The 25,906-nt window shown below is 40.3% G+C and overlaps 1 protein-coding gene across 2 annotated transcripts in view; it reads right to left on the reverse strand.

The window, feature by feature from the left end:
* Positions 1–25,906, reverse strand: part of PLAG1 (PLAG1 zinc finger) — an 80,211-nt gene that overhangs the window by 9,276 nt on the left and 45,029 nt on the right. Inside the window, exons 2-3 of one of the 2 annotated variants that reach the window (XM_089678460.1) lie at positions 10,434–10,576; positions 1,519–1,876 (exon numbers count right to left, since the gene is read on the reverse strand). In XM_089678460.1, coding sequence (XP_089534586.1) covers positions 1,519–1,760 — 242 coding nt within the window. In that variant the 5' untranslated portion in view covers positions 1,761–1,876; positions 10,434–10,576. The remainder of the gene's footprint in view (positions 1–1,518; positions 1,877–10,433; positions 10,577–25,906) is intronic. The other variant, XM_089678461.1, reaches the window with a different exon arrangement.

Raw genomic sequence — 25,906 nt, forward strand, 5'->3', positions numbered from 1 at the left:
GTCAACACACCGTAGAGAGGCACATTAATGCAAAACGTTTTTTAAATTGACACTGTGATTTTATGGTAGTTAATAAATGCATTATCCCAGATGTGCCATCACATACTTATGACCTATCACAACAGACCTGGAAGCTACTTTTGCGAAATTTAACTTTTGAAATTGCTAATTTCCTGGCTGTCACACTGCTTCTCTTACTTCCATGCTTTGCGTCAACGCATAGAGCATGACAACAGATAAGGACTTCTATATTTTCTCTTGTTCTTTTTCTGGATACTTGTTCTGGGTTAGTGACTCGGAAATCACTTAAACTAGTGGGTCAATTAAATAGCCATCCAACTAGCATTTTCACAAGGATGTCAGCATTGGAATTGCCCATAATTTTCTCATGACAGGCTTGCTTTAGATTTTCTAGAGCAGTGCTTTTACATTCACCAGGAAACTCACCAAACCTGAGGTGTGCATGCCATGTCAAACAACATTTCCCCTCCCTGCAACTCTTATTAGAGAAAGCATAGTCCAACATATAATTTTAGCCTTCCCATCTCTTTCTGTTTTCAAGTGATTTGATTTTACTGGTGGGACAGGTGATGGTAAGTGTAAGTGGGGAATTCAAAACCTTGAAGCCCAACCTCAGCCAAAACATTTTATTTTAGATAGAGAAGACAGGATTAAAGCTTCTATCAGGATTTTATTGCCACCTATATACCTACTAGATCCCCTTTACTTTTATTGTCAGTGCCTTCCTCTCCAAGTAAAAAACACTCTCCTTATTTCTTGTCCTGTGTCACAGGCAAAGAAGGAAAATATCTCCCCAGTGGGGCCACATACAAAAATAAAAAACAGTTAGAAATGTAAAATGTTACCCCTACTATCCAGAACAAAAATGTAATTTTACTTTCAGCTAAGCTTTAATCTTAGGGAGAAGTATGAGTCTGCATACAGTGCACACCTTGGTTCTCAGGTTCCCAGCACAATATGAAGCACTGAAATACAAAACTAAAACAAAACCTATGTTTTGTTAGAACCTGGGATTCAATAAATAAAATTAGAGTGTCCATTTAATAACAAATCTACCTGGCATTTCCCTATAAGTTCTAAAACTTTCCCACCCCTTCCACAAATTTGTATTGTACAGTGAGGCAGTCCCTAAAAATAATAGGCCAAACAGTAAAAAACAGTTTACTACAGGGGTACAGGGGTGGTGGAAAGGAGCTATTACAGTACAAGGAAATACCAAGGCTTTTCCAGATCATACTGGTCCAGCTTTGGGTGCAGCAGAAGATTGAATGTTACTGTAGGTCTGTGCAGGCACTTCTGGGTTCCTTTCCCTTATACCAATCAGCAGCTTTTTTTTTCCTTTTTATGCTGAAGTGACAGAGCCACTTAAAACAAGTCAGTTTGCAGGATAAGACTATGGAACGATTTATTTTTGCAGTCTCCTCCCTGAGCTTCTCTAATTGGCACTGAATAGAGTTGCCCTTTAACAAAAGCTGAAAGATAAATAAGAGTTTATACCTTAATAATTTGTATTTAGAAACAAAGGCCTTGGTGCAGTCTTGTTGTGTGCACTTGTAGGGCCTCTCTCCTGTATGAGTGTATGAATGGACTTTTAATTTTTCAACACTGTTAAATGCTTTGTCACACAGTTGGCAAGGGAAGTTTTTTCTCGGTTTTGTTTCACCACGTTTACGCTTCCCTGAAGGGACTTTCTGGGTATCTCTTACTTCTGACAAATCACCAGGAATGACAGTGGCCATCGCAGCCTATACCAGGCCTTCTTGTTGGACAACTGGCAACTGCCCAACTCCACTAAGTGACAGCGTTTTTGGTGGCTTCAGAAGTTCCATGTGGTCGAAAAAAAAACAAAAGGGGACTGAAAAAAGAAAAATAATATAAAATAACTATGTAGCAATGGAGCTTTACTCTAAATTCTGTTGCCTTAAAGAGCAGAAACATAATAAGAGAAACAAAGCTGTTATTGTTATTGCATTGAAAATTGGTTTACAGGTTCTGGCAACCTGTAATAGTGCTAGAAGTTAAAGGTATTTGAAACGACCCAGAGGACACAGCTGAAAAGCTGTAACTTTATATTCTCACGTTCATCATCTATACATGGTTTTCTCTCTGATATCCTATTTTCCTGAATGGCTCTGAATCTAAATTGACAAAAATACAGACCAGCGTGTTCCCTGGTTCCAGCACTGCTCTCTCTGTCTCTGAACCCCCTTTCAGCACACACAACAGAGCATGAGAAAAACTGCACAAAAACATGCTGCAAAAGGCCACAGTTCTACCCACAATCTATGTGAAAAATAGGATTTTTGTACTCACCGTAAAATCTTTTTTCTTGAGTTCATTAAGGGACACAGCTTGATAAAGAAACAGAGAAACCTAATGTTGCCTACAGGAGAAATGGATACTACGCACATAAACTTTGAAGTTATAATCCCTCCTCTTCTCATCTGTCCGTTGTTGCAAGCAGTCCTAAAAGGACCAATTATATATAAGAGGATGGAGCTGTGTTTCTCAATGGACCCTGAGAAAAAGATTTTTACAGGAAATACAAAAATACTATTTAATTTATCGTCCATTGAGGGACACAACTTGATAATAATTAAGCAACCTAGAGATGTCCAAAAGTAACCCCAAGTGGTGGGAACATTCAAATTCAGACAAACCAGCTCAATAAGTAAAAACAAACAAAGGGAAACCAAAGTCTAAAACAGTTGCTTGAAGAACTTTTAGACTGAAATTAGCATCTGCCAAAACAGACACTATAACGTTGAAAATGTCGTAGAAAGTATAAGCAGAAAAACAGATTTCAGCTCTACAAATCTGTGAAATTGAGGTCTGGTGATAAAAAGCCCAAATACACTGAAAAGTCTACCAAAGTGGGCTTAAAGAAGAACTCCAGGAATGTGATTATGCAAGTACCACCTCTATGCGGCTGATGGTGAATCTTTAAATTACTGTTGCAGCATATGCTACAACAGCAGCATCCTTATCCAATGGGTGATCCAACGAGTTCCCCTCTGTATGCCCTGTCTGCTGAGAAAATTTGAATGCTATTGTTCCACCTTGGGAAACTGTACCACACAAATATGCCTAGGAAAGGATTGACTCTACCTCTGTTCCTGCACCCCCTTGAAGAATGCCACATTTATGTCATTGTCCAACTGATGGTCAGTCAGAATATGGGGGTGGTCGGTTTCAAGTAACACAACATAAAACCGGCTGGTAACTACAGAATGTGCATTAGAAGCTTTATATTCTTTCTGAAACCAACAACCCTGAACATACAGATGATTCAGAACTCTGTCCCAACCCAGAAGGTTGGTGTCATTTGAGAAATACTTCCAATGTAAGGGAATTAAGAACCCGCTCTCTGACAATGCTGGGGATAAGCTACTATGAAGGAGAAATCTTGGTTCAAGGATGCAGCCAGACCATTTTGTCTAGAGAAAAGACTGGATTTTTCCCAGAATGTGCCATTATAAGTTTTGGAATGAACTGAGCAATGGAACTGATGGAAGCCATCAATGCTAGCACTTGCATGCAACTCCATAGGGAAGACCAATGACAGGTTAGCAGTTGCTGAACCTTATTCTGCTGTTTCATCAACTTCTACTGGAGTAGGAAAACCTAGTTTTGAAAGGTGTCCATGGGAAGATTGAAAAAATCCAAAAATCCATGTAAAGTGAAAGCGATGACGGCGCAAAGTTGTGAATCCATCCGAAGTCCTCTAAGGTCTGTTTCATGATCAACACTGTGGAGTTTATTGCAAAAGAGGACTAATTTTACAATAACAGATAGTCTGGGAATCAAGTTCAGAATGAGAACTGATTTGAGTACCTTAGCGAATACTCTCAAGGCTGATACAAAGCCAAAAGTAAAGGGCCACAAACTAATGGTATTTGCCACCCAAGTTAAAGCAAATAAACTGCTAATGACTTGTAAAGATAGAATTGTGTAAAGATAGAATTGTGTAAACAAACATCCTAGTGTCAAGGAACAGTAAAGCAGTATTAAACCAAAAACCAAAACTATATTGTAGTGCAGCTTACCAATTCTTACATGTTATGGCTGCATTCGTTTAAATTTTTTAGGCTTTTTTCCCTTTATCCCAAAAGAGGAAAAAAAAATGTTGTAACTGCTAAAACAGTGTTAGCAGGAGTTTAGGCTTTAGTTTGTTATTCAAGTCCCATCTAAATTTGCTAATGCATATAACATTATCCTCTCCCCAGTTTAAGAAAGCCACCGTCCAAAGGTGTCCCCATTGCTCTTCAATCCAGAGTAGAAACGCCCTAAGACAGAAAGTGTGTTACTGGCCGGATCACCAGGTGAAAATAAAGGAAACCCCTTAAAAAACAATGCAGCCACCACATTTAAGGATTTGTAAATTACAATATATAATATATTTTTGATTTTGAGTTTATTAACACTTTATCTATAACGAAAGAAGGATATAACTGACTGAAGAAATTCCATACAAAACCTTATAAGATGAAGAAAGGCATTGAGAGCCCTGCAGTAGAACTAAAGGCTACATATCCACTGTAGCTGCTGCTGTGCGCATATAGATGCTATTGTGCCCATATAGATGCACAATAGCATCTTTATGGGCACAATAGCAGCTATAGGGGCACAGTAACAACTATAGGGGCACAATAGACATATAGCTGCTGTTGTGCCCATATAGATGTTGTTGTGCCCATATAGCTGCTGTTGTGCATCTATATGGGTACAACAGCAGCTATATGGGCATAATAGCATCTATATGAGCACAATAGCATATTTATTATGCTGTGCCCATACAGATGCTGTTGTGCCCATATAGATGCTGTTGTGCATCTATATGGACACAACAGCAGCTATATGGGCACAATAGCCTAACTTCCTTTTCCATAGCCAAAAAAGGAAGTGAAAAGAAATCCATCAAAAGGGAGGGAATCCCTGCTTGCCACCAGAACTAGTGTCCTCATTGGAAGATATACAGTTTATGCCTGCTCTGGTAACAACCCAAAGTTGGGCTTTTTATTTACTTTTGGTGATAATAGTAAACAGGACAAAGAGATGGTGAATCTCCCTAACAAGGACACAGACAGTAATAAAATCCTGACAAATGTTCTAATCCCTTTATTTAAAACAAAAAAAAATGTTTTGCCTTTAGTTATACTTTGAAATCCAAAATAGAACAAAAGCCTCCTTTTGGTTTTAGAACTGTAAGCAGAATTATATAAAAAAAAAAATCTATCATTTGAAGGATGGAAGATCTCTAACTATATTTCATAACCTTTGGATGCTCCTGCATCCATGTGCTGGTTATGCAGGCTTTCCATCTGGTATCTCTGTACCTTTGATGAAACTGAGAGGTGAAAGTTCAAACTAAAGTGGATTCATCTGCAGGGTTGATCCCTTCCTTTGCCAAGGGCAGTTTAAACTATCTGATCCTAAAAGGTGCGGCGTAGAAAAATTAAAGGAACAACTTGATGTGGTATAGGATGTTGCTATGCAATGCTGATCCTTATGCTAGCATAGCTGGGAAAGAGTAATCTCACTCCCATCACCCAGTGTTAAAGATCTTGTCCAGTGAATTGCCGAAAAGACGGTCTCCCACAAAGGGTAGTTACAGCAAAGCAAGTGGAAAGAGCCTTCGAGGAAGAAAAGGAGGATCAGAAATGGCGGGCAACACAGGCAGTTCCAAATGAGATTTGTAGAAAATGCAGTGAAAGACCCAACCTTTTCCTGTCCCAAGTCAAACCTTAAACAAACTGGAGTTATAGTCTGGTTATCAGATTTGCCTGCAGCTGCAGGGCATCCACCTTTTAGTTTGGTGCCAGGCATAAGCCTACTTCCAAAAAATGGGGTTTACCTTTAAGAAAAAAGAACTACTAAAATCCTCAGGACTACCCATTGACCTTGAGCCCAGTCATATAACAGGGGTTAAAAATCAGTGAAGGTTCTGTGAACATTGCAGATTGTCAGCTGGAGAAGAATGACTGTAGCTGAAGAAGTGGAGAACAGTATCCCAATACTTTGCTGTGATCAGTGCAGTTTCTTCACCTAGGAAATGGAGAATGATCCACAACCTATTAGGCCTCATGCACATGGAGCTTAAAATATGCCGCTTATAGAGGTGTTCACTTTTTTTTTGTTTTAAAAGCACCTCTATGTTAGCCTATGTGGCCATGCATACATAGACGTTTACAGGAATATTTGAAGAGGAGCATTTACAGGCAACCCCCCCCCCAAAGACGTGTATTCCAGTGACCAGAATAAATGAATATTCTGGCCAGTAGAATGCAATAACACACAAACGCCATATGAGCATTATATAAATAATATTAGAAGTGTTTTTTCAGCCAAATTCAGAAAAAGTGCTGCTTATTTTCATAAGCCCGTGTGTATGAGGCCTTATAGACTGCTCAGGACCATGACACCTAGCTGCAGTTTATGTTCCTGGCTGCTCTGTACTGGAAATAGGGTTGCTTGTGTAACAAAAGTCTAACACAGAGCTGCTCTGAGGGAAAGGAGAGAGCTTGGTGTGTGCATGCTTCCAATTTGCAGCATCAGTAAGGCCCAGCCTGAGAAGAAGGTGCAGCAGGAGATTAGGCAGCTGCCAGAAATGTATATCAACAAAATAGCAGTAAAGTAAATGCCAGTGTGGGTTTAAACAGTACCCAACATCAAAAAACACCACACACCACTGTAAAGAAATTAAAGATAAATGTTTTCACAAGAGCATTTGTCCTCCTTATTAATGTCCAGTGAGCTATAGATCCTAGTGTGGCAAACATTACACATATAATAAATTCTGATACATTGAAGGCTAAATTCATCTTTGCAGGTAAAAAAAAATGCATTTTGTTTTTCTTAGTAACCTGTAAAGCATTGCACCTGCAATCAACAGAGTGTGGTTGCAGTGCCAGGCTCCTGCAGACTCTCAGCACACTGCCTGCCCATACCTCCTGCACAGACAGGTCGTTACTGAAGTCCAGGAAGATCAATGAATTATAAGAGCTCTCACCAGTGCCCTCACAGTCCATTGAGAACTACAAGCAGTCTGCCACAGTGGCAGGTGGTACTTGTAGTCTATTCATTCACAGAACTCTGAGAATGAATGACACAGCTGTGTGGATGGAGCCCCGCATGGCCACGCTATATTTGAGAAGATCCCCTATTCACTGTCCCAATGGGGGATTGGGTCCGGGTGTCAGCAGGTGCTTTAGTAACATGTTACGTGTTACACCCCTGAATATTTGTGTAACATATAACATGTTACTAAAGGTGGACTTATCCTTTAAAAAGGATAAAAGTACCAGTGGGATCAGTACCAGTGAGTCTTCAGAGATACGGACAGACAGCCCTGTGACAGTTCTAATCTCGATAGTCTGCAAGGAATCCCCATAAATACTGCCCTGACCTGAATAGTCATGTGAAAACTGGAAAACAGATGGGTTAGTCACTGCCAACTCCAGTATACAGCGCTGGGAAAACATGCACTCATTGGCTAAATAGAAAGATGCCCAGGATTTTCTAATTCAAGGCAAAAATAAAGCAGAAAAGAAGGAGTCATCCATTCTCCTGAGAACACTAAGCAGGTGGGAGGGGTGATAGCATCAAGAGGGCTGGCCTTCAGTATTCTATCTGCCTAGCGTCCTATTCTACTGTATACTAAAGGTTGCTTAATTATGATCAAGCTGTGTCCCTCAACAGATCATATAGAAAAAAGTCTGCTTAACTTCGCTAATAATGATGAAATAAAATGGACTTCAAGCAAAAACTGAGTGTTCAAGGCACCACAGTGTTTCTCAGTCTTGAATAGCTGTTCACACATTAATTTTACCTACTTAAAGCTGAACTTCGGGCAGCCACTCTTGTGGTCAAGTGACTCCTGCCAGAAAACACAGCAATGTCTTCTACCTTCATTGCAGCAACACATCTTGACCAAGAACACACCCTCAGATTGCTGATTGCATAGTGAAGGTGCAGTCCAGTTCTTTCTTACCTTTCCATCTGTCAGTATGAACACTATACACATGTGCACAGCAGCAAAGACTGATAGACTCAGAGTGCACATCCTTCCTCCCATAGTCCTTTTCCATGCAGAGATCACGAGGCCGATATCAAGAAAAAAACTCAGGAATTTAAAATTATACTAAATGATTTTAATGAATACATAACTGTATTCACTAGATTATTATTTTACCTGCCCTAAATTCAGCTTTAGCACTATAAAAGTATTTAGAGTAGAAAGCAGATACTGATATTGCTTCTTTCTGCAAGACACTGCAGAATTGGGCTCACACTATGCCTGCAATATACGCAATTCCTAAAATGCATGCTGCAGCATGGAGCCTGCACTTTCCATCTAGAGCATTTTCTTTATAACACTGCAGAAAACATTCTGTGATAGGAAGAGAGCGTGACTACATAAGTTTGGCAGGGCATGTAACCAGTCTCTCCTCCTCCTGACACCCCACCTCCACCTCTCATTCATAAAAGATCAATAGAAATTCACTTTATTTAAAATTCACAAGCAAGGGTCGTGCACATCTGTAAAGCACATTACAGCATGGCTGTAATATGCATTTTTTTTACAGCATTTACATTTAATTTACGACTGAGCCCTTTTCTTCTTTCCCCATTGTGGATTATGCTTGTGTCTACTACTCTCTTGGTTAACAAATTTTAAGGCTTTGTTTCCCCATGCACTGTGTTGAAAGCAAGTATTATCAACCTTCATGTTCAATTAGAAACTGAGGATAGAAAAATGGAAGCTGCCATTGCTAAAATGGTTTTTACAATGCCTGATTCTGGATTCACTACGTAGAAAGTCAACGACTTGGAAAAAGGCACACTGGTTGCAAGATTGTTCCAGGTGAGTGACTAAGTAGCGAGGATCAAGCAATCAGTCTGCACCATTTTCTATTCTCATAGGTTCCTTTTAATCTAGATTTTAGTATTACAATTCAAGACCTATCACTTCATATTTTAAAAGCTATAACAAAGGCCATGTATACTTAGAAGTCTCTACCCCTGTAGATAATATGTACGCTTAAAACTTAGACATTAGGATGTATTTCATATGCCTGGATTTTCTATAGGCAAATAAAAGAAAATTATTTAAAGAAAAAAAGTTGGTTCTTAAGGGCAGGGCCAGGGAAATAGGCCCTACTAAAGCTCCGAAAGAAACATAAAAAAACATGGGTGATGGTACTGGATGATGTCAACCTAAGACATGTTTAACAAAACGGAATGGTGTTGACATTTGAAAGAGAGCAACATACAATAATTAAAAGCTATTTTAAAAAGAAGAAAACATGGGGTTTTGTGTAAAAGTTCAATATACGTACAGTGTTGTGCACCCATTTATTGGTATTCTGTTGATACTCTGGCTATTTTAGGCTATGAAAATACTGGCCGTCCTCTTGTCCAGAGCAAACCCTACAACATTTTTAAAACAAGAATTTCTCATCATAGCATCTCTGTGATGATGCTCTGAAAAGAAAAACATATTTTAATCAATGGCTACAGATAGAAAGTTAAAGCTAGTTTAATGTAGATTTTAAAATGTTCACACAATAGAGAAAAGCAGAAACCGCTGTAAGTTAAATGGGCATGTACAGATTGTATCAACTTCTGATGTTGGTCATCCACAATCTTTTTAGTCATCTGCTTACATCAGCCATTTCATAGACCTTTATTCAACATGCAGATTTATTATACTGTATATGGCACATCATTTGCTGAACTGTTATACAGTATGCTGCATATCATAGCACCAGCTTGTCTTTGTGGTCACAATGGACAACAGGGGATTAGAGCAGAATGTCCATATTGCATGATCAACTCTTTTTCCAGTTCTGGTGTTTTTGCATACATTTTTTGTAAATTTCCCCAACCTTTACATTTTATTCATTAATTTCAGAACTTTAACACATACCACCATTTAAACAGAAATAACTATATTTTGTTAGTGTAAAGCTACATTTTTTTACAATAGGTAGAAAAGAAAAGTTTAAAAATGCATAGTATTCAATACAGAAGACAATGGATGCAAGATCCTCTGCTGCAGGGCAAACGGACCTTTGCCAAGTCTGTTCACTGGTTTCTCCCAATACAGGGCTGTCTATGTGCACTGTGCTGCACACCAACATAAGTGCCAGTAAATAGTTTAAAGGCTTTACAAGCATAGCTCTACTTGTTCTGCAGCAAACAGGTCTGAATACTAGTCAGGGACTTAGTGAATGTACATGTATATGAAGTCTTAGTGCATATCTAAAGTCCCAAAGGTGAACAGATATCAAACAGACTTTATGAAGCCTAAATGGAGGTGTTTAATCTTCTTAGTTATACAAATTATATAGTCTTATGTAAAGACAAAATTAACTCATGTATTTAATTGAATAAATAAATAAATTTCATACTTAAAAATGTAAATTGACAGATTCCGTTCGTTTCACACCTGATGGTTGTCCAGTAGATTCCTCAGCTCAGTTCTGGTCTTTAACCTGTCCCGCTAGCACGTCTTCGAAGAGACCAGACTCTAGTAGTTCCCATTTTCTTAGATCTGTGAAGAGTAAGAAATTTAAGATATAGTAAAGTAACAGTGCAAAATTTTATGAAGTGATAGAATGCAGAGCATAGTCCACTATTTAGGGGAAAAAGTACAGCTATAGTATACCCTGCCTGACATTTTATAACATGGACCCTCTGCTATTAATTTGCTATAGAGAAATCTGTGCAATAATGTCTAAGGAGCATAAAACGCGCCAAAGAGTAATTTGACATAGCATGCTTGAACATTTTTCCGCAACTGAAATGCTGTTTAACTATAAATATTTAATGTATGCAAGTACTACAAAACATAGGCAGATTTTTAAGCGAAAGATTAAGTACAAAATCCTTTAGTTACTTTATCATCCATTGAAAGTTACCATTGCCCCTGAAAAGTCCAATGGTTAAAGGAATCATACAACAGAGTATCTGAAGGAGTCAATGCTTGATACAAGGGTAAATGAAGAAAATGGCTATTCAAGACAGGGGAGAGCATAGAGAATCAACGTGGTGTTCCAGACCAGGACAGAGAACCACTTCCAAGGGAAAAATTGTTCCTGAAGAAACCATGGGCCCCATACAGTGAAAACTGAAAATCAAACTGGAAACAAGGAATTTACCAAAAAAAAAAAAACAGGTGGAAAATGCAGTACCTGAATAGAAAGAAAACTAGACCAAAAAAAGAAATGTGGTCAACAATAAAAAGTTTACTGGGTCAATATCCAAGAAAAACATCAAATCCTCAAGGGAAAGTAAGAAAGACAACTATGTCCAAAATAAAACAGCCCCAGAAGGCTCAAGCCTAGCATTCCTAACACTTGATCTCAAGGAAAGAAAGGACCATGATAACCACAGAAGCTGTGTGACCCCAAAAACCCATTTCAAAATAAGCCCATAGGTGTGACATTCCACACATAACAAATGCAAAAAGAGAATGACCCACAAAGCTGGTAAAATTTGAAAGGTGGGTCATTGGATTATTAGGACACCCGCACAATAGGGAAAAAGAAGGAGTGAGGGCATACAAAAATATCAGACTGGTGTACAAGAACAGCAGCATCAGAAGGAAGAGGAGGGAGATGTTACTATGGTGTTGTAAACCACACTATAACCCTGACTTACAAGTTACCAATAGAATGAATTCTCCACCAAAGGGCAAGGGACAAAATCCTAGTGCTACTATTAGGAATTTTTGCCTAAAGATAGGAGAAAGAAAAGAATCCAAGGAGACTTTCTGAGAAAATTGTAGCTTCACTACAGAATGGGAACCTATGACCTGGTGGAGTTCTTCAAAGGTGGGAGCTACCATTATCCCCTATAGGAGAAAACTGGAGTTGGGTCCCAGCAAGTCTTGTCTGCTGATTGTTCAAGGATATACAGTATCCTCCAGCAATTAATACTTCACTCCAAGCAGAGAGGGAATTCAAGTACTGAAAACTCTTCAATGTAGACATGATCTGTTAAGGAGATCACGTAGACCATAGCTTGACTGTAGGAAAGACAGTGCGGGCAAAAACTACATGCTTTGTGAGGATAGAGAGCAGGTCTTCTGACCTGTAGCAGGGAGAGTTCCCAGACCTTTCCAAAGGTGAAGGTCCTGTAACATCCAGGTGATGTCCAGTGAAGGACAGGCCAAAGTATTGGCCCACAAAAAAATCCCTAGATGAAACTGGAACTGTCTGTTTTGGAAAACCAGTCACACGGGGTGGATAGAAGGATACACCTACAGAAGAGATCTTTTCAGAGCAGGGGGAATGGAACATCCTATTTCACCTTGGTGTTTTCTCCAGAGACCAGATTCCATTGCAAAGAGGGAAAATCTGAAGGTAGGGGAACTGAGAGAGGATACTAGAAGGATATCCTTCATCAAACTCACAACCTTTCATCAAGCGGGGACAGGAAAAAGTCTGCTACACATAGGGAAAATGTTGAGGGTCCAAAGAAAGTAGGCGCCATTAGTAAAGATTTGAACTGAACAGCTCCAACTGATGGTGATCTATGACTACAAGTACTAGACACATGGAAATCAATATTTAGACCAAGTGTGCAGAAGATAGGATGCTCAACATTACTCCAGGAAACTGACCCTTGTAAGGGAGGGTCTAATGAGTGTTCCACAATGGGGCTGCCAAAAAAAAGAGCACTATGACAGTCATAAGGACCAGAGCTGTCAGCAGAGCCTATAAATGTCAGAGGATGCTGAGGGTAAGGTCCTTTCCTGGAAAAGAAGCAGTTGGGAACAGATTTCTTGTAGACTTGTAGATAAATAGTTTCATAAAGAAAGTGAAAGAGTTGAAGCTCATCTGAGAGGATGAGTGCAAGTCTGAGTGGGATTCTATTCCCAAGCACATGCTTCTATCAGGGTGAAGGAGGCAGCTTAAAAGGATGCCCAATCAGAATATACATGCTAAAGTCTACAAGGGCCAACTTAATCATCCAAATACTGGGGAGTGAACCACCCAGGAACCCAGCTGGGTGAACAGGCTCCTAACATGGAGAAGTAGGGGTGTATCCTCATACAAAAGGGTAAACACTTCAGCCTTCGATCCCTTTGGCTTGAGAAGGAGGAAAGCTCTCACTGTCTGCACTACTGCTGTAGTAGATGATGCAGGAACACGCTCTGACCATCAAAACGAATGGCTGATGAGTCAGATGTCCCTTGGATTTATCCCAGGCATGAAAACCAAAGTCCCACACTCGTGAATGGACACCAATGCAGTGGGAGAAACAAGCGGAGATGCTTGTAACAGGCTGCTACAGTTAAAAAGACAAAACAATTGCTCCAAATGATCAGCGAAAGGAAGGCTTACCCTTGCTAGGGCAGGGTCCTTGAAAAGGAATTTAACTTAAAGCTACACAGTTTCACAAATCAAAGTCACCAATGACACAGGCCGGAGAGTTGATCTAGTTAATTAAGGCCTTGTTCACACCAGTGTGCAGAGACATCAGTTTTTCTGCAAGGCCACAACAAAATCAATTGATCTCTACGTGCCCTGTTTGCACCACAACACTAGTATCACATGCAGATTTTTTCTGAGCATGAACCCGCAGCGTGTATAAAACTGATTGAAGCATACATGAAAACTGATGTAAACTTATGTCTCTTCAAGTGAAATCTGTGGGTCAGTTTCCTTTAGTTTTTCTGCATGTATGGTGTGAACGAGGTCTTAAACTTGGAACTAAGTAGGTATTCTGACTGGCAGTTAAATCCCAAAAGGTGAGCATACCTTCAGCCCATTTGGTAGTATGCCTGTTATACAGGTTTTATATAGTGCCAACAGTTTGTGCTGTGCTTTATAATATAAACTGAGACAGCACAGTTACAATGCATTTGAATACAAGAGGGTAGGAGGGCCCTGGTCAAGAAAGCTTACTTCTTAATAGGGAGGGGCCAGCAGTACAAAAGGTAATAACTGTAAGAGGGATGAGCTGATGAGAAAAAAGTTCAGTTGTTAGGTAGAGGTGGCATAGGCTTCCCTGAAGAGATGTGTTTTAAGCTATTGCCTAAAAGTGGACAGAGTAGGAGATAGCTGGAAAGAGTGGAGTAGGGCGTGTGGTAAGTCCTGCAGCTGAGCATGGGAGAAGACAAGGGAGCTAGCAATCAGAAGTTCTTGGCAGGAGCAAAGATGACGGTTTGGTTGATATATTGAGACAGGTATGGTTATGTAGCTTGAGGCAGAGTTGTAGATAGATTTTTTTGTATATTACTATCTTGAATTTTATTTGTTTAGCAACTGGAAACCAGTGAAGATTGTCAGAGAGGGGAAGTGGATATTGAACAGTTGCCACGTCTGGCAGCAGCATTCAAGATAGAGGGGGCAAGGGATAGCCTGTGTAGAGGTAAGCTATGAGAAGGGAGTTGCAATAGTCAAGGCAAGAGATAACAAGGGAGTGAATGAGTAGGTTGATGATTCCATTGGTCAGGAAGGGATGTATTTTCAAAAAGTTACAGATGTGAAGGTTACACAATTTGGACAGTGATTGGATTTGGTTAAGGTGGATTAATGGATGATTTACAGTTGGAAGAGACCACCGAGCATTTAATTCCCCCTCAAAAGGGAAAAACTGTGCCACATTTTCTGGAAGGGCCCAGGTTAGTACAGCTGTTGGTGGGTGTAACAGGCCTTTTTGGCTGCGGGAGGCCTAATAGATACTCTAAATGCAGAGTTGCATATACACTGCATCAACCAGGCTAAAAACAACTCCTTGTGAATCTGGGTCTTTTGCAGGTAAGACTGTGAGGACTCAGTCTGAATCAGATGGCAGCAGGAGACTCTGGCATGCCTTGAGCTGAAGGCCCAAGAGGCTAGAGCTAGACTCAGCTGGGCATGACACTCTAATGCACTTAGAGCCTCTGTGAGCAGATTGCTTTAGTAACTAGGCACAGGCAGACAAAAAGTCCAAGGTGGACACAGAAGTCCTTGTTGACACGGGGTAAGCCTCTGTTTTGCCTGGTTAATGTAAGAAGCCTCCAATGAGCATGACTCGAGTGCCAGGTTCTAGATTGCAGACTTTTGTCTCTTCTGGGGATACTAGGTAATTTGCCCTGTAATCAGAGCTCTGATGAAGAGATTGCCCTTAAAACACATAAGCCAAGCCCCAGCAAATGGGCACCATTCAAGCATTGGGACTGTACTGATTATTTGCTTACAGCTGTATAGTTTTGTGAGTACACTGCTTTTTATTTCTTCTACAATAAAGTGTCTTGTTATAATCCACTAGGCTGGTGCACTCTTTTACTTTGTTTTTTTTTGCTACTGGTAAGAAGTCTGTGCACTTTGAATGAACACCAGATTGTAGCAGGTTTGTCACAGTACCAATTTGGCTGCTTGGCATGAGCTTTTATGTGTTAATAATATTATATAAGTACTATTGATTCATTTATTTCATGCACTCCTATTTATTGTTTGTGATATGAATTTATGTATTTGAGTATTATCATGCACATAAATTGATATACATTTGTGCTCTGGCTTGTGAGTAAGGGACAGCGCATCTATTTTGTATTTATGTTTTTCTTCTCTTGTATTCAGATATTAGAATACTGCTGTTCTTATTTTATTTACACTGAGTGCATGATTTTAATTTATTTTTCACTTAAAAATAAGATCTGAAAACAAGATAAGTGTTGAAGTCTACAGCACTATATATGTGTACATTTTTTCTTAGGGTTTTAACACTAAAATGTCTTTGTATGCTCTAGCATTAACACCTGTTTTAACCATAGAGTATACAGTGGGTAAAATAAGTATTGAAAACGTCACCATTTTTCTCAGTAAATATTTATGAAGAAGGTGCTATTGACATTTTCACTGAAATTTTCACCATGTCGGTAACAACCCATGCAATCCATACATACAAAGAAACCAAAACAAAGACATTCACAAATTAAATTATATGTAATAAAATGGGTTGACACAGGGAAAAAGTATGCAGAAAAAGTAACACATGCAGAAAGGTAGGTGCGAAAAAGCATGGAAAGCCAAGACACCAGCTGAAATCTATCAGTAATTAGAAAGCAATCCTGTCCCTTGTCAGTGCAAATTTATATCAGCTGGTTCAGTCTCAACTGATGGCCTATAAAAAGGTGTCTCATTACCAAGGTGTCACACAAGAAGCATCTCATGATGAGTAAACGCAAAGAGCTCTCTCAAGACCTTTGCAAACTTATTGTTGCAAAACATACTGATAGCATTGGTTACAGAAGGATTTCTAAACTTCTGAATGATCCAGTGAGCACTGTTGGGGCCATAATGCGGAAATGGAAAGAACATCATTTCACCATAAACTGGCCACGACCAGGTGCTCCTCGCAAGATTTCTGACAGAGGAGTGAAAAGAATTATCAGAAGAGTTGTTCAAGAGCCAAGGACCCCTTGTGGAGAGCTTCAGAAAAACCTGTAATTAGCAGGTACAATTGTTTCAAAGAAAACAATGTAAGTTGTTGCATTCAACTGGCCTATATGCATGCTCACCACGCAAGACTCCATTGCTGAAGAAAAAGAATGTTGAAGCTCATTTCAAGTTTGCTGCATAATATTTAGATAAGTCAGTGAAATACTGGGAGAATATAGTCTGGTCAGATGAGACCAAAATTGAACTCTCTAGATGCCATAATAGACACAATGTTTGGAGGTCAAATGGTACTACACATCACTCCAAAAAAACCATACCAATAGTGAAGTTTGGAGGTGGGAACAACATGGTGTAAGGTACTGGCACTGAAGGAAGGATGAATGGAAAAATGTACCAAGGTATTTTTGATAACAATCTGCTGCCATCTACCAGGATGATGAAGATGAAACGAGGGTGGACATTTCAGCAAGACAATGATCCCAAACACAAAGCCAAGGAAACTTTCAATTTGATTCAAAGACAGAAAATAAAGCTGCTGGAATGGCCCAGCCAATCACCTGACTTGAATCCATCATAAAATCTATGGAAAGAACTAAAGATCAGAGTTCACAGAAGAGGCAACGAACCTTTCAAGATCTGAAAACTTTGTATGGAAGAATGGGCCAAAATCATATCTGAGCAATGCATGAGACTAGTTTCTCCATACAGGAGGTGTCTTGAAGCTGTCATTACCAACAAAGGATTTTGTATGAAGTATTAAATACATTTCAGTTAGCGTGTTCAATACTTTTTCCCTGCATCATTCCACTTTATTACACATAACCTAATTTCTGACCTTATTTGTTTTGTTTCTTTGTTTGTATGGATTGCATGGGTTGTTACCGACATGTAGTGAACATTTCATGTCAATAGCACCTTTAGAAATATATTTATCGAGAAAAATGGTGACGTGTTCAATACTTAATTTCCCGTTGTATGTATTTCCAAGATTACCATGTAAAGATTATTTATTAATTTTGAAAATATGCATTCCTCTAAATGAAGGAACATCATTTTCTTCAGCATTCACATGCCTCTAACTTTTAAAAGTGTGTGGAAAAGTATTCATTTTTGTTTTCATCTGTGGCCAGTATTGCTGCTCAGCATGTCCTAACTAAGTAAATCTCAACATCGATTCCCATGATGTAATGCAAGCTTTTAGTTCTTTGCTATGTGTCAGCTAGGTTGTCAAACTACATGATGTAGTGATGGGGGTGAGCACATACTGTACATCTTTTTCAGAACTGTCAGCTGCAGGGTTTTTTTTATTTACTATGTCAGGACTATCATTATCAATCCATTTAAAGTCATTCTACTGTCTCCATCCAGTATTCCTCTGACCCCCGCATCAGTGGTATGACAAGAATATCTAAAGTAAGGAACATATACTATACATTATCGTTTGATGTTTACAGTATGTGTTCAGGTTGTACTGCAGATATCAGCTTCCCAACTGCAAGTATAGTAGGTTGTATTTGGTGAATTCAACTTCAACGACTCCTTGTTTCAAAGTAGAATGCTGCTTTACACTAACAATGGATGGAGTACAGTATTGCTGCCAGAAGGATTGGATAACTGTGACTTTTGTGCTGTTTTGGAAGCCACCACATTGGATGACTTGTAGTTCATTGACACTTCCTACAGCTTTCAAACAGAAAGCCCGTACATAGGTACAGACAGAAAGCTGTATGTAGTGTCTGCAGGAGCCTGACATTACACCTGCAATCTGCTGATCGTGGATAAAATGATCTGCAGGCTCCTGAGAAAAAAATTGGGGCATTTATTTATTTATAATGTGAGGTTAGTCTTTAATCTGATCTGGACCAAGTATCCAGTTAAGGACAACTGACTTCTACTGATCTGCATGCTTGTTATGGTCAGTGTTTCAAAATGTACTGAAGGCCGCGGAAAAATAAAGCAACAAACATTTTAAGAAAAAAGTCACAGCACAGTGGGTGAAGTCATGTAAATCATTATTTACCCCCTAATGGCCAACAGCACATCGAGCAGCACTGCCATATAGTACAGATACAGCCTAATATTATTTAGTCCTTTATTCAAAACTGCATATATACAGTTGTGTTCAAAATAATAGCAGTGCGTTGAAAAAAGTGAATAAAACTCAAAATCCTTCTAATAGCTTTTATTTCCATACACACAAATGCATTGGGAACACTACACATTCTATTACAAATCAAAACATGAAGAAAAACATATCAAATTTGTGTTGTTCCTCTAATATTAGACTGTTCAAAAAAAATAGCAGTGTTTGTATTCTTCTTTACAAACTCAAACATTTACTATATAAACTGAAAAATGTTTGAAGATTTTGCTTTCCTTTGAATCACTTAATTAATATTTAGTTGTATAAGAACTGTTTCTGAGAACTGCTGTACATCTGTGTTGCATGGAGTCAACCAACTTCTGGCACCTGTGAACAGGTATTCCAGCCCAGGATGATTGGACTACATTCCACAGTTCTTCTCTATTTCTTGGTTTTGCCTCAGAAACTGCATTTTTGATGTCACCCCACAAGTTTTCTATTTTATTAAGATCCGGGGATTGGGCTGGCCACTCCATAACATCAATCTTGTTGGTCTGGAACCAAGATGTTGCACGTTTACTGGTGTGTTTGGGATCGTCGTCTTGTTGGAACACCCATTTCAAGGGCATTTCCTCTTCAGCATAAGGCAGCATGACCTCTTCAAGTATTCTGATGTATTCAAACTGATCCATGATCCCTGGTATGCGATAAATAGGCCCAACACCGTAGTATGAGAAACATCCCCATATCATGATGCTTGCACAACCATGCTTCACTGTCTTCACAGTGTACTGTGGCCTGAATTCAGTGTTTGGGGGTCGTCTCGACAAACTGTCTCCGGCCACTAGACCCAAAAAGAACAATCTTACTTTCATCAGTCCACAAAATGTTTCTCTTTAGGCCAGTCAATGTGCTCTTTGGCAAATTGTAACCTCTTCAGCACGTCTTTTTTTCAACAGTGGGACTTTGCGGGGGCTTCTTGCAGATAGCTTGGCTTCACATAGGCGTCTTCTAATTGTAACAGTACTCACACGTAACTTTAGACCTTCTTTGATCGTCCTGGGGCTTATTGTTGGCTGAGTCCTTGCCATTTTGGCTATTCTTCTATCCATTCGAATGGTAGTTTTTCGCTTTCTTCCACGTCTTTCAGGTTTTGGTTGCCATTTTAAAGCATTCTCAATCATTTTAGCTGAACAGCCTATCATTTTCTGCACTTCTTTATATGTTTTCCCCTGTCCAATCAACTTTTTAATCAAGGTACGCTGTTCTTCTAAACAATGTCTGGAACGACCCATTTTCCTCAGAATTTCAGAGAGAAATGCACTGTAACCAGCATGTACAACATTTGCTGCCTTCCTTCCTTAAATAAGGGCAATAATTGCCACCTGTTTTTCAAAGAATGAATGACCTCACTAATAGAACTCCACACTGCTATTATTTTGAACATGCCCCTTTCAATTAGTGATTCAATTACACAGAATCAGCAGCATGCATGTCATGACTGTTGGATTTCTATTACTCTACTACACCTGCCAGTAAATTATTTGTCATGTAGAAATATTATTTCTACCAAAAACAGTGATTGATCAGGTTAGTGATATCTGACTGCTATTGTTTTGAACACAACTGTATATGCATGGAAGCAGTGTTTTGTTATGAAGTAGGGCTTATGGACCAAAAGAGAAGGTATAACTGAAGAGTGTGGTAAGAGGGGACTAAAACAGTCAAACACCCAGGTGAGGCTCACTATCCTAAATGAGGAATAATCCTCTTCTTTTTGGGATATGTCATGAAATGAGTCATGTGAATACCTTTGTTTTAAGAAGACTACTATGCTATAAATGGAGAGGGCTTTTTAATTTCTTTAGTCTTTTTCACCACAACCTTCATTGTTACATTTTTATGGTAGCTCATGTATTTTATGGCAAATGTATTTTAAAATAAAAACCCCCCAAAAACTACGTACATGGGAACACTTTCAATAACTGAACTGACCGTGTTGGGTCCAGAACCACACATTTAGATACATCTGAAAGCCAGCAATACATTGGTAAAAAATGCTATGAAAAAAGGAACTAAAAACTTCCATAACTTTTTTTTTTTGTTAAATAAAAATGGTTATATTGCCTATATAGGTATCATAAATATTAGGATGATTAAATTGTTTGAGACCTTGAGAATTTGCAATGATAGCCTTTTAAAATTCTCCTACCATTTTAGAGCTGTTATCAAGTATCGTTTTAGGGTATTTTTTATAAAACTGTTTTAGACTTGTGCGTAACAGAGCATAGCCTTGTTCCTAAACTGATTGAGTGTATAAGGTATGTAAATCAGAGGTGGCCTGCCCAGGCAACAAGCAGGTTACCACAGCCAAGTTGAGATCAAAAGCTCTTACCTTCTGTCACAGTGGGAAGAAAGAAATCCTGTTATATGGCTGCACTAGACCACAATATATGCAGGTCTATCTATTGTCTTGCATACAGAGGGATGCAGGCAGTGATACTGAAATTTTCATATAAGATGGCAGACGTTAAGGATGAGGGAAACTTTGCAACAAGGAAACACAAAACAATAAAAAGCTAACAGGGCTTCCAGCATTCCCTTACTTAACTAAACATTATTACTTTTATCTGTGTTGCTGTTCAGTAGGTTACACAATCTTTGGAAAGACTGTTGACTTGACAGTTGTCCAGAAGACAGTCATTGACACCCCCCCCCACATATAGGGTAAGGCACAAAAGGTCATTGCTAAAAAAACTGGCTGTTCATAGAGTGTTGTATCCAAGCATATTAATAGAAAGTTGAGAGGAAGGAAAAAGTGTGGTAGAAAAAGGTGCACAAGCAAACGGGGATAACTGCAGCCTTGAGAAGATTTTGAAGCAAAGGCCATTGAAGAATGTGGGGGAGATACACAAGGAGTGGTCTATGGCTGGTATCAGTGCTTCAAGAGCCACCACACCGAAGCATCCAGGACATGGGCTACAACTGTCGCATTCCTTGTGTCAAGCCACTCCTGAACCAGAGACAATGTCAGAACTGTCTTACCTGGGCTAAGAATAAAAAGGACTGGACTATTGCTCAGTGGTCCAAAATACTCTTTTCAGATGAAAGTAAATTTTGCATTTCATTTGAAAATTAGGGTCCCAGAGTCTGGAGGAACAGTGGAGAGGCACAGAATACAAGTTGCATGAGGTTCAGTGTGAAGTTTCCACAGTCAGTGATGATTTGGGGAGCCATGTCATCTGCTGGTGTTGGTCTACTGTGTTTTATCAAGTCCAAAGTCAGCGCAGCCGTCTACCAGGAAATTCTAGAGAACTTCATGCTTCCCTCTGCTCACCAGCTCTATGGAGATGCTGATTTTATTTTACAGCAGTACTTGGCACCTGCCCACACTGCCAAAAGTACCAATACCTGGTTTGATGATCATGATATCACTGTCCTTGATTGGCCAACAAACTTGCTGACCAAAACCCTATAGAGAATCTGTGGGGTATTGTCCAGAGGAAGATGAGAGACACCAAACCCAACAATGCAGATGAGCTGAAGGTCGCTATCATGCAACCTGGGCTTCCATAATACCTCAGCAGTGCCACAGGCTGACCACCTCCATGCCACACTGCACTGATGCAGGAATTCATGCAAAAGGAGCCCCGACCAAGTACTGAGTGCATACTATACTATACATGGACATGCTCTTCAGTAAGCCAACATTTCTGTATTAAAAATCCTTTTTTATTGGTCATATGTAATATTCTGAGTTACTGAATTTTGGATTTTCATTAGCAGTAAGCCATAATCGTCAAAATTAAAAGAAAGAAATGCCTGAAATATATCACTCTGTGTGTAATTTTGAACTGAATTACTGAAATAAATTAACTTTATTGAGATGCATCTGTACATAGTAACCAAAGAAGAACAGATACGCGTTTGTTCCACTATAAACTTTCTATCTTGGTTTTGGTTGCAAGGAGACTTAAAGCAGAACTTCCGCCAAGCAGCCAAATATATGTTAATTAGTTTGCTTACCAAAATACGCACAGCACTTGTAAGCCTAGCTTTTTATTTACACACAGATGCATAATCAGGACTCCATTATTTATTACTGCATCTCTGCAGTTTCCTATGACACCAAACTGCTCATTGCACTACAAAAATGCATAAGCACATTGCTGAGTCCCCAGCTTTGCTCTTTCATATCTCCCAACCATCTTGGATTCTCCGGGACCATCAAGATATCTGATGTAGTTCCTGGCGTCCCAGTGCATCAAAGCTGAGTCCCCAAGTGGAGCCCAGTGCAGGAACAAGTTCTGGCACTTGGTTCCAGTGACTTCTCCAGTGGGAGCGCACTGAAATGGGCACTGGTTGCCTCTGCCCTGCCCCCTGTGCGGGGAGTATGGGGTACCACACACCGCAATCCATCCACTGTATTGTAACCGGCATCTCCCCACTGGCTGCCTGTGGATTGTGGTGTGTGCAGTGCCGGCGCCAACATACTGATCACTAGGGGGATGGCAGCGGGTGGAGCACACTAGTTCCTTGGAACTCAGACTTTCATCATCAGCTTGGTGCTGGCTGGAGCTCCATTTGGTCTGGAGGAGAGCGACCCTCACATGTAGGAGCTGCTGAATGCCAGGAGACTACACTCAATCCTCCTGCTGGTTGTCACCCATAGCTGCCTAACTATCCACCACCACGGGGTAAGTGTGAGCTGGGAATCCCCTCTGATCTGTGTACATGTCTGAGTTCTCCCAGTGCCCACTGTCCATAACTTTGTGTATTGGGAGTAACCCCTGGATAGTACGTGTAAGAGGATATGTTCTGGAAGGGTGCTTTGGGAGGGGAGAGAACTTGTGCTGGAGGCGAGATTGGATTTGAAATCCCCCCATCCCACCTTTCTTCACAAGTCCTCTCCCCACCCAAAGCACCTCCCTAGTACATATCAGACCCTCCAGCACAAATCCACTTCTCTCCCAAAGTGCCCCCTACACACATATCCACCCCCCACCTTCTAGCACAAGTTCGCTCCCCTCCCAAAGCATCCTTTAGTACGTATCTGAATCTCCCATTCCCCCAGCACAAGACCACTTACCTCCCAAAGCGCCCCCTCCAGTACATATCTGACCCCCCTCTCCATCCCACCTTCCAGCACATGTTCTCTCCCTTTGCAAAGGCCCCTGCAGCACATATCTGACTCCTCACCCCGCCTTCTAAACACAAGTCCTCTCCCCTCCGCTCCCAAAGCAACTCCCTCCCAGTACATATCTGTACCCCACATTCTAGCACAAGTCCTTTACCTCCCAAAGTGACACCCTAGAACATACCCGAAACCTTGGTTTTGTTTAACCATGCCCCTTAAGCCGCTCCCATGGTAAAGTTTGGCCACACCATTTTTTTTTGATGCAGAGGCATCTACCTCTCTCAAGTGTCCCTTATTTTCATTTTCCTTCCAGTGTCACCTAAACCTTACCCACTCTCCCTTCTTTCAAAATATTATCCCAGGGTCCCAATTCGATACTGCTTAAAGCAGGTGAAGCAGTGCAATGCACGGTCCACTCAGAATGTCCAGAACTCCCATCACTGATAAAAATTACTGCTGACAGTATGTCCAAAAAGTTACCCTCTAATACTTTACCCCCATCTTTGGCATCTCTTGGTATGATGTCACTATCAACCCTGGGAATACAGAGCAGCCTAACTCCTGCAAGATGACACTTCAGGCCATTGCAAGAACATCTTATGAGATTTTTATTTCCCAGGACTCTCCTGGGAATGAGTGTCACCCTTGCCTAGGTGCTGTGGGTGGAAGAACATCTAACTTTTTTCTCTACAGGTACATAATGGACATACAATCAGCTGATGAGTTCTTTTTTACAGGGGGAAGGGACCTGGACAATATAAACAGAGTTTTAATTTTATTTAATGGTTCCTTGCAAAGCGAGTTTGTGCTTTGCCTACACAGGGCATATCTAGTTCCCCTAAATTCTCCACTTCCTAGTAGCACATATTCTTCTTCATTTTGCTCCCCTTGCCACTCTGCCAAGCTGTCAGGAAGGAAGAGGAAAAGCCCTCATGACTTGGAGAATCCATGTATTTCTCTTTGGTCCTAGCAAATGAAATGAATGGTAGGAGGTGAAGTGTGTGCTGCTGCTAGAGAGAAAAGAGAAGGGAAAGTAAATTAATTGCACAGGCAATCCTGCACAAGCAAATAAACAAAAAAAACCCAAAACACTTTACCCACTTCAGTCTCTGCGACATACCTGTACGTCACCATGTTGAAGTGAATATACCAGGATGATGCCTGAAGTATGGCAGCCACTAAATCAACTCGATGGCCAGACAACTAGTATTTTTAGAAGGTGAGGTTAGCAATTGAAGCGTCTGTATTTCTCCCAGAAATGGTTTCAAATGAATGGCAATTGACAAAACAGTATATATATATATATATATATATATATATATATATATATATATACATACACACACACATATACATATACACACACACACACCCATCCAGCACAAATCTGCACACCCACGTACTGCCAACCTCCTACCCAATTATGCCTAAAATGTTGAAAAACAGAACCATGGGCTGCACAGCAAAGTACAATGTCAATCATCTCAACTCCTGTGGAAACATGTACAGTATGTAGCACCCTTCTAGAATAGGTTACTATAGAGATTTGGGAAAATTTAGTCTGTTTGGCTCTTCTGTAAACATTGGAGCAGTGTGTGATTATGTTTGGCTGTTCTGGATCTTACAGACTGCAGGCTCAACCACTTCTCCCCAAGCCTGAATATTTATGCGGTCTCAGCCAATCCCTAAGGGGGGAGTGCCCAGTAGTGGTTATGAAGGAGATACAGTAAATACTCTTATGCCTGGAACAGGAGAGTCCCAGCCTGAAAGGCTGAAGTCTGCAGAGAGCTCAACATGGTCCCAGCTTAAGGTTTAAGGGGAGCTTGGGGGGGGGGGGGGTGGGAGGCAATCATGGAGAGTTCACTGAGGTCCCTGCTTAGTGGAAACTGGGGGGGGGGGGCTATTGCAGAGTTCATCGAGGTCCCAGCTTATTGGGACCTGGAGGCCAATTTTTCCTGGAAGCAGTTTGAACCACATAAAAGAGGTGCACTGAGGAGCTGGCCTGGAGGTTCACAGTGCAGTGTCTAGCCAACATTAGAAAGGAGGTATCCAAATATCTGTAGTCACAGTAAGTAGAGGCTTGGAAGTGGAATCCTAGCGACTATCTGCTGTTTAGCCCCTTGTGTGACTGTGTCAGTGTTGCTAAAGTGGGATCAAGTGGGATCTGCCCTGCTGGGGTCACTCAATTCTCTGCAAAGAACGAGGGGGGTGGATGCCTGGTGAGAGTAGACAGAATAGTGTGTGTGCTCCAAGTACTTTGTGCACTAA

Source organism: Staurois parvus, unplaced genomic scaffold, assembly GCF_062004578.1.
Source record: "Staurois parvus isolate SC_StPar_1 unplaced genomic scaffold, SC_StPar_1.0 ptg000205l, whole genome shotgun sequence".
Classification (NCBI taxonomy): Eukaryota; Metazoa; Chordata; class Amphibia; order Anura; family Ranidae; genus Staurois; species Staurois parvus.